The 8643-nt window shown below is 36.8% G+C and overlaps 2 protein-coding genes across 3 annotated transcripts in view; one reads left to right on the top strand and one right to left on the bottom strand.

Annotated features, from left to right (window-relative positions):
- LOC131695115 (phospholipid-transporting ATPase VB-like) overlaps positions 1–8643 on the bottom strand; it is a 216576-nt gene that overhangs the window by 65781 nt on the left and 142152 nt on the right. The gene's annotated exons all lie outside the window — the stretch shown is intronic.
- Positions 4411–6101, top strand: LOC131695117 (uncharacterized). The gene is made up of 3 exons (XM_058983635.1): positions 4411–4470; positions 4533–5804; positions 5878–6101. Exons 1-3 carry the CDS (start codon positions 4423–4425, stop codon positions 6070–6072), a joined length of 1515 nt encoding a protein of 504 aa, XP_058839618.1. The 5' UTR covers positions 4411–4422; the 3' UTR covers positions 6073–6101.

Here is an 8643-nt window from a genome sequence, read left to right as displayed (position 1 = left end):
TTATTACGTTTCCTTAAGCCATCGGCGACAAGGTTCCATAGAAGTGATGACAACACACCACTTTGAGGACATCCGCAGACAGTTATGACATTTTCGTTTTCGACCGTGCACGAGACCGGTGTAGTCGGTGCTATACTCATTCAAATTTGAGTATAAAGTCTGTCTCTTATTTTCCTTATGTTCACTTGATGATGATGATGATGAGAACAGATAATAATTGCTAAGCATTGCGTGTATCCAGTTTGTGGTATATTAATGATTTAATTTGATTTGATTTAAGAAGGAAGGAGGTCAGACTGATCAGTCTAAAGCTCTTTGCCTCCTCATAAGTAACGGGGCATCCTTGAGGAATGAATTTTACAATTATTTCCCTTCACGCTAACGGAATGTATCTTGTTGCAAGACTACAAGTAAGAAGTTTTTTTTCAAAATATGCATGAAGTGTTCATATACTATACTTCATATATATCATGTACTACAATTTTTCTGAACATACTATTGAAATAAATCTTACCATTATTTTACAAAAATGTATAGTTCGTGGGGATCGCGTACTGATACACAAGGATGCACTGCTAGGCTCCATGCAAAACTGAGTCAGACATCACATCGCTAAAAGTTTAATAACTTCTTTTAACAAAGTCATGTTGACTAGCAGTCTTCGGCTAAGTTGTAGACAATTAAATTATCTATCTTATTTTTACTTACAGTGATTATACGAGGTGTTGGTCAGCAGAGGGTTAAATCATGCAAGACGGTGTACTTGTGATCAAATAATGATTGTTCGAGCTCATTGGGTACGAACCAGTTTCCCAACTTATACGTAATACCGTCAGAGCTGCGAGTAACATCTAACACCTCTTCACTAACAGGTTGTGCAAATTATGGGCGATTTCCTGTAATTATTATATGGAGAATTATGCTAATTAAATATTCCATCAACTTTGTGCCTCTCAAATTGATATCTGAGCAGGGAGTTGGTACGATAAAATTTGACATATTGTGATATATAGAGACGGAGCAGTAAGCTAAAACGTTACGTAATATGTTGTTACTGAAAGAAAACAAATTTAAAACGATTTGTTGCGTACTAGGGAGGGAAGGGGGAAGCAATTTATGACAATTTGTTACATGGGGAGAGGGGGAGTTAATTTTGGTTATTGTTTGCGTTATGTAATTTATATCCCAATAGTTCAGTGAGAGACGCTGCAGAAATAAACTGGATTTAAGCAAAAATTTTGTGCAAGTAGCAAAATACGTGAAGGACACGTGCAAAGTCCAAAAGACACTGAACCACGATGAACGGCACACTACCACGATAAATCACTCTTTTTCTTCACTGCTCGTCATAAGTTCGACGTCTCTGACGATGTTGGAAAGCAGAAGATGTCTAAGTTGGCCAGAAAAATCCATGATTTGGCCGGCAATTTGCTCGTAGAGAAAGTAAAGCACCCATTTCGAGACAATCGAAATGATCAATGACAGGTGTACTTAAAAGAATGCTTCCGAAAGCATCTACCTTAACTCCTGAGCTCTCACGATGGCGCTTCCGTTTTCTGGTCTGATTTAGCCCTGTGCCATTAATAGTAAGGTGTGCTGGAATAGTAAAAGCCTTAGAAGGCTATTCTCCTGAAAGCACCGAATTGCGGTCACAAACACAAGTTGTACAACGACATTATCAACAGTGCTAAGAAAAAGATACGTGTATTTATATGTGTCAGTGTATAACATTGAATGAAACGAGCATAAGAAATGTTTAGTTTTATTCCCTGAAGGTTTGAAAACGATCGGTTGAATTATGACGAACTTTTTCTCGTCATGCAATTTGATTCAGTACATTCTTTAGTTGCAATTCACTCACGGATTGAGTTCCTTACCTGAACCACAAATGGTTTCCAAATTTGTGACTACTGTGCACTAATGAATGACAAAGAAATCTCATTTGCGGCATTTCTCCACGTAGAAGGAGCTTTCGATAATGCATCTCATAGTTCACACTTGTAAACGTCACTGACTATAAAAACAAATAAGGGATGCCCTCAAGGCAGATTTCTATCACCCTTATTGTGGTCATTAGTTATAGACGAGCTTTTGAAATCATTAACTGAAATGGGATACGAAGTGATTGGATTTGCAGATGATGTAATCCTCGTAAGGGGAAAATGTGATTATGTTATCTCCAATAGAATGCAATCGGCACTGAACTTCACCTCGAAGTGGTGTAAAAAGGAGGGTCTGAACATAAATCCCTTCAAAACCATCATAATCCCATTTACTCGAAAAAGGAAATATTAACACTTTCGCTCAACGGAACAGTAATTGAAATGTCCTCGGAGGTAAAGTATCTGGGATTGATACTAGATAAAAAACTAAACTAGAATGAGCTCATTGAGCAGGTTATTTTAAGCAAGGCAACTAGTGCTCTTTGGGTGTGCAGTAAAAATTGGGGTCTCAGACCAAGTATGGTTGCCTGGTTATACTCTACAATAGTCGAACCAAGATATCCTTCGCTACTTTGGTGGCCTAAACAAAAGAAACTTAAACTTCAAAGGCTTGCTTGTGGAGCGATAACCGGTGCCATGCGAAGTACACCATCGACAGCATTAGATGCAATGTTGCATCTCCTTCCGCTACATCAGGTGATACAACTTGAGGCGGAAAAAAGCGCACCGTCATAAACAATTATTATCTGGAAATTAAACAGGACATCTTGCGGTTCTAAAAGATTTTCCTATAAATAACCTCGTCATTGCAAATGAAGATTGGTTGCATGCGATGCCGAACTTCGAAACTACTTACAAAATTATGGAGCCTGAACGGTCAACCTGGGAAGGGGCCCTAGTCTCCGCCCAGGCTCAGTAATTTTCTTCACAGATGGGTCAAAAATGTATCATTTGACAGGATCTGATATAACAGGACAAGAAATAAACGCTAGTATCTCCATGGGATACTGGCCGACAGTGTTTCAAACAGAAATATATGCCATTCTAGAATGCATTTACGTATGTCTGAAAAGAAAATACCGGCATGCAAATATCTGTATTTTTTCAGATATTCAGGCTGCGCTCAACGCACTAAGGGCTCTTACGTGTCGCTCAAAACTAGGATGGGAGTGTATTCTTGTACTCGGACAGGGAACGAAAAAGCCGATGAGCTAGCAAGAAGAGAGTTTGTGCATTGATACAACGCAGACTAAGAGTCCTCGGTTAGGGAACATTGGAGCCTTTTGATATTTGGACTGCAAATCCCAAGCAGGTAATAAACTTCATACGAAGTGGAGTGCTTAACTGGGAAGAGTGTGTATCTCAACAACAATTACTCATCAATAGTGATATATCATAGTATATAGTACACTTAGTATATAGTACACTTAGATTAAGAAAGAAGCATACCACAATAGATCTAAATACTCGTTGCAGTGGTTCGTCACAAAAAATGAATGTCAAAATCACAAGCTGCATCCAGTACCCCAAAACCAACATTCAGCACCATCAGTGAGAAATCAACTATGAAGGATGGGGGGGGGGTTCACACTCGTGACTCGTAAGGTCAATAAGCTATAAAGACCAACTGATCGCAAACATGAAAGCAGAAACCATGATGTGTACGATAACGAAAGAGATATGATTGATTTCCAAAATGCAGTCGAGGAAATTAATATTCTTCCGCCACGAAAAAAGGTCACGGCACGCAATGACAATATAGTTTCTTTATTTTTAGTTTTTACATCTTGTAAAAATATAACAGACCCACGACAGCGTTAAACTAAAGTATTGATTCGTGTCAAATAAACGAATAAAAAACAAAATGAAAAGGTCGTAATTTTGTTGAAAAATTGCACTAATGTAAAAACAAAATGTGTCGATGAATTTCGAACTATTTTCAATCAATTAGATCAGATCCGAAGATCGCATCGAGCATGTTGAAAACCAACCCAAACAGTGATATCCCCCGACACGGAAGATATGTTTGCTGATGAGCAGCATATCGGAATCTAAATTTGGTTTCGGCTAACAAACCAATGCGTAGCAATATGCTATATTCATATCTACGAAAAAAATTAGATAAAACCATTCTGTGTATGACGAGCACAATACCTCGATTTAGTAAGTCGGGGAATTTGCATTTCGACCTCTTCTCATCAGTCGAATTGCCACCAGATAGACGCTAAATCCAAAAGTTGAAACACTACTTGTGCCTACAACCAACCCAAATAAGCGTAAATTGAATTTGATAATAAAATATTGAAAAATCGTACATTATGTCCCATTTCAAAACGCAAACTACCGATGTTCATTTATATTTTTGGGGGACCGGCTAACCACTTGTTCAATCAAAGATACGATTGGACAGAAACAGGCAAGGCATAACAATCTGCTGATGGAGTTTTTCAGTTGCTATTAGAACCTTTTTCAGTTACCTATGAGAATGATATTACATTTGAGTTTATATTTAGTAGCTGTCGCTACGGTATACATGGACAAGGAACATTTTTCCATAAACTCGAATCTAATTTTTATTTTATTTTTCAGATCGTCAAGGCAGAACCTTTCTTTGGACTTAAAATTCAAGGAGGATTTAAAACTGAAACAGATATCTCTACAGCTGCCCTAGCAATAATTGCACCATTTGTCCAACTGAAACAAACCATAACAACGTTCAACAACAGTTATCCACTCAGCACGCCTCTACTGAACGATGCCGCCGATGGAGTGAACTTCTTATACAATGGAGCTGTAAATGAAATACAGTTCTATACCAATCTTCTGGGAAACTCTGCCGTTGATAGCAAATCAAATTCGACCGCACTATTCGAGGATATTAAAACTGCTCTGGCTGTGGCACAGGAATTTGTCCGGAATACTCCGTCGGAATTGACAAAAATTAGCGCATTTTCCACCAGCGCAGGGACCGCCCTAACTGAAGCATTTACATTTGTTGGAAGTGTTTTGAATGATATGTCGGATGCACTGACCACCTTTGAAGAAGCCATCATCGCCGTGGATGGAAACACACCAATCACATCGTCGTCGATTTATAAAATCTTGAACAAATATCAGCTAGCAAACTTGATCGGTGAAATCGATTTCCTACAATCACAGATGGACATTATACGAGCCAAAATATCGAACACGGTTTCGTTGATATCGACCTCTGAAGGTCTGATGAAATCATTCATAGTTAAACTGACAACCGCTTTCGCCGCCCTAGATGCTCCGCTGTTCAACACATACAGTACCATCACAAAATCGTCGAATGCGTTTCAACAACAATTGTCCGATACACTCAATCAATTGACCAGTGCCACTAGCAAATTCAACGATAAGATAAAAACATTCACCGATGACATCATAGGGGCGAACGCAACCAAAATCATCAGCACCACTACCGAGTTCACTGATTTCTATAAATACTTTCTGGACACTCTGATGCCCAACTCGGAGGAAAAGTTCAATAGCGTGGCATACATGGTTACGGATTCAGTTCAATCGGCCGGTCGCGACATTTTGTTCAACTCCTATCAAATGTTGAACAATGCGATACAGAATCTGCCTGCGGCGTCTACATGTGCTACGAAATATTTGAATCCACTGGTGCAGTCTCTGTCCAACAACATACCGACATTTAGTACTTGTTTAAACTTCGTTAATTCACAAACCGTGGCATCAGATCAAGCAGCAGTGTTAAAAAGCCTACTTGCAGATCGTTTGTATTATGTTAGTTTGTGGTCCAACACGATTTCTGGACTTTCTTCGAAAAGTGATGCCAGTAGTCGAAACACAGCTGTTCTTAAGCTTCTAGCGGTACAATCTATTCTCGACTTTTTTTTTCAAATTTGTACAAAATAACTGAGTTTTGCAACTTTTTCCCTCACAGAAAACCCCTGCATCGAATGTCGACGTGCATCAACCAGCCTTGGCAGACACTTACAGCATCTTCGCACAGATAGTATCGAACTTCAACGCCCTGCAGAACCGCGTTATCATGTGTTTGACCCTGAAAAGTGCCGACTTTTCGGCATTGATCATCGCCGCATCCAATAGCTATTTTGGATGCATCCGCAGTAGTTAGATTGGCGTGGAAGGATTGCATTAAATATTGGGCAGACGAATGTCCGGCCGAAGGTCGTTTCTGGTGTCGAATAATTCCAATGTAATAAATTTTTGATAGGGTTTGTCAGTAAACGTGGGTATAAACATGGAAAAGGTAATTTGTCTTTGTTTTATTCGATCGATCGGTGGTGATAAGGGCCAAATGAAGATAAATACTGAACCGTTACAGAAACGGTATCAGTTTGTTGATGGCTGGTAGCTGATAGCGAGGAAATAGTGTTTACGAGTGTATGATAAATGAACCATTTTAATGATACTAGTACAAGAGTGGGACTAACAAGCTTAGATACAAAATGCATGATATGATGTACGTAAATTCTGTCATTATAGTGTAATGGATTGATGAAGGTATTATGTTGGTGAGGACACGCAATAATAGTTTCTATTCTAGAACCAACCACTTAAGAAACACTCACAGGGGTGGCAATACTGTCAGAATCTGTTTTGTTTAGAATAAAACTTTATTAGAAACAAAATGTTATAAATTTATTGTGGTTTAAAGATATAACAAGGGTTTTGCGAAAATTTGACTTTTGGACTTGATATTTGCTATCAACCCACTAGAGAGTGTATTTTTTTAGTTATTTTTCAAATAAGAATTTTTAAAAACATTTCAGAACATTCTGAAACAATGGTTCTCAAGTTCGTACAATTCGGTTTATTCGTTTTAGTTTTATTCCTTGGATTCATTCTGATCAGTTTATTCATTTCATGTATTTCATTCGTGCTATTCATTTAACTTGGATTATAACTATTTTCATTTTATGCATTTTATTAATTTTTCGCAGTTCATGCATTTTATGCATTTCACCCGAATTATTAAATTGACACAAATTGATTTATTCTTTTAATTTTATAACTGTTTAATGTGGCATAATTTTTCATTTTAATCATTAAATTAATTTTGTTTTTTAATTCATTTTAGCAATTCTATTCATTTATTTAGTTTACTGGTTTCATTTATTTTATCTGTGATATTTATTTGCTTTATTTATATTTTATTTTATTCATTTTTATTATTTTATTCATCATGTTCATTTTTTTATTTTTCTTCATTTCATTCAGTTTATTATTTTTCCCAGTTCCTGTTCAGTCATATATTTTTTAATTCGTTTATTTGACAGCTGTAGCTTACCGGAGCCGTGGATCTTTTATATGTTTACAAATGTAAAAATAAAAATATAAACAAATATTGTACAAGTATTGGATCTCGTGCGAGCAACTCTTTATTTCGAGCGGCGATCTTCTTTCGTAGGGTCTGCTGGCATACTACGTCAGGAGGTCATTTAATTCCCTTTTTATTTTCACGTCCAGGTTAAAGCTGCCTTGGTGCCCGCTTTCATGTTTTCCCTTGTTTATTGCACTTATTGTCTACCTGTGTAAATCCGTCATTATTGTTATTGCCTTCCTTGCCGATGTTGCTTACAGTTGATTATGAGGTGCTGGGTGTTTCTTTTACGGTTGTCATTATGGTCGGGAATCAAAATAAAAGGCGATTTTTTTCGTGAATAATAGAAATTTGCGTTAAAAATGAGTTAAAAAACCCCTTAATTGAAAAATTATCTCAAAAACTGAAGGTAGGGTTTTTGTATTTTTAGCATAGAATGTGTATGCAAAGTTTCAAAAAAAAAATCGGGTAAGTAGTTTTTGAATGGCAGTTAACATCGAAAATCATGCTTTTTTCCAGAGACGTTCTACAAAAAGCTTCATCACCGAGTCGTTTGTCGATATTTTCCAAAGAAGTATTACAGAATGTTATTGAAATTATAAATATAATTTGGACAAAAGTTTTGATCAATTCGAATCATGCAAAGTTCTAAAAAGAATCACAAAAAAGTGTTTTTTTTCACACTGAAACAACACCCCTCCCCCCCCCCCCCCCTTATTCCAACGTTGTCACTTTCATCCACGTGTTTTAAGTTGTTCTGCAAAACGAAACGCTCGGCTTGTGCTAACGTGTTGAATTATATTAACACTGCATTGCGAAGATGATGATACTGAAGGTACAAGACTTCTGTAATTCTAAGTTTCAACCAATTTGATAACTTTTTACATTGTCTTATTTTATATTTAATGAGCTGTACTAATTTGATTTATTTATCTATGAAACTATGTCGTGCGCTTTTGTATACGAACCAGGTGCAAAAATGAATTGAATAAATGAAAAAACACAATTGCACCACTACGTGGATTAAAACAGATGTTTAATATTGGTGTAGAATGCGATTCGAACATAGATGTTTCACTTTTAAAATATAGCTCAACATTTTATCGCCATTTTAAATGAATTCGAAGTTATTATCATTTTCATCGACTTGCTTCAACAATTCCAATAGTTAAGAACCATAATTCGATTTTTTTTTTAACAAAACCTAAGCATAAAAACGCGTTCATGTAATCAACAAAATTTTCGGCCTTTTATTTTGCATTGTAAAATAAGTTGGTACAACAAATATATTTTATTTATGTCGACTCAAGTGACATAATCCACACCCTAGTATAGCTTAATTCGGTCCCGGTTGCAAATCGC

This window comes from Topomyia yanbarensis, unplaced genomic scaffold, assembly GCF_030247195.1.
Source record: "Topomyia yanbarensis strain Yona2022 unplaced genomic scaffold, ASM3024719v1 HiC_scaffold_29, whole genome shotgun sequence".
In the NCBI taxonomy this organism is placed as follows: Eukaryota; Metazoa; Arthropoda; class Insecta; order Diptera; family Culicidae; genus Topomyia; species Topomyia yanbarensis.
The sequence above is the reverse complement of the archived record's forward strand: the minus strand, read 5'-3'. Positions and strand labels throughout refer to the sequence as shown.

What these genes read in the sequence shown, in the direction of transcription:
- LOC131695117 (XM_058983635.1), top strand. Translation starts at nt 4,423, where the DNA reads ATGAGAATGATATTACATTTGAGTTTATATTTAGTAGCTGTCGCTACG. An exon ending in ATTTAGTAGCTGTCGCTACG is followed by an intron (nt 4,471 to 4,532) that starts GTATACATGGAC and finishes TTTATTTTTCAG; the next exon opens with ATCGTCAAGGCAGAACCTTT. An exon ending in CTGTTCTTAAGCTTCTAGCG is followed by an intron (nt 5,805 to 5,877) that starts GTACAATCTATT and finishes TTTCCCTCACAG; the next exon opens with AAAACCCCTGCATCGAATGT.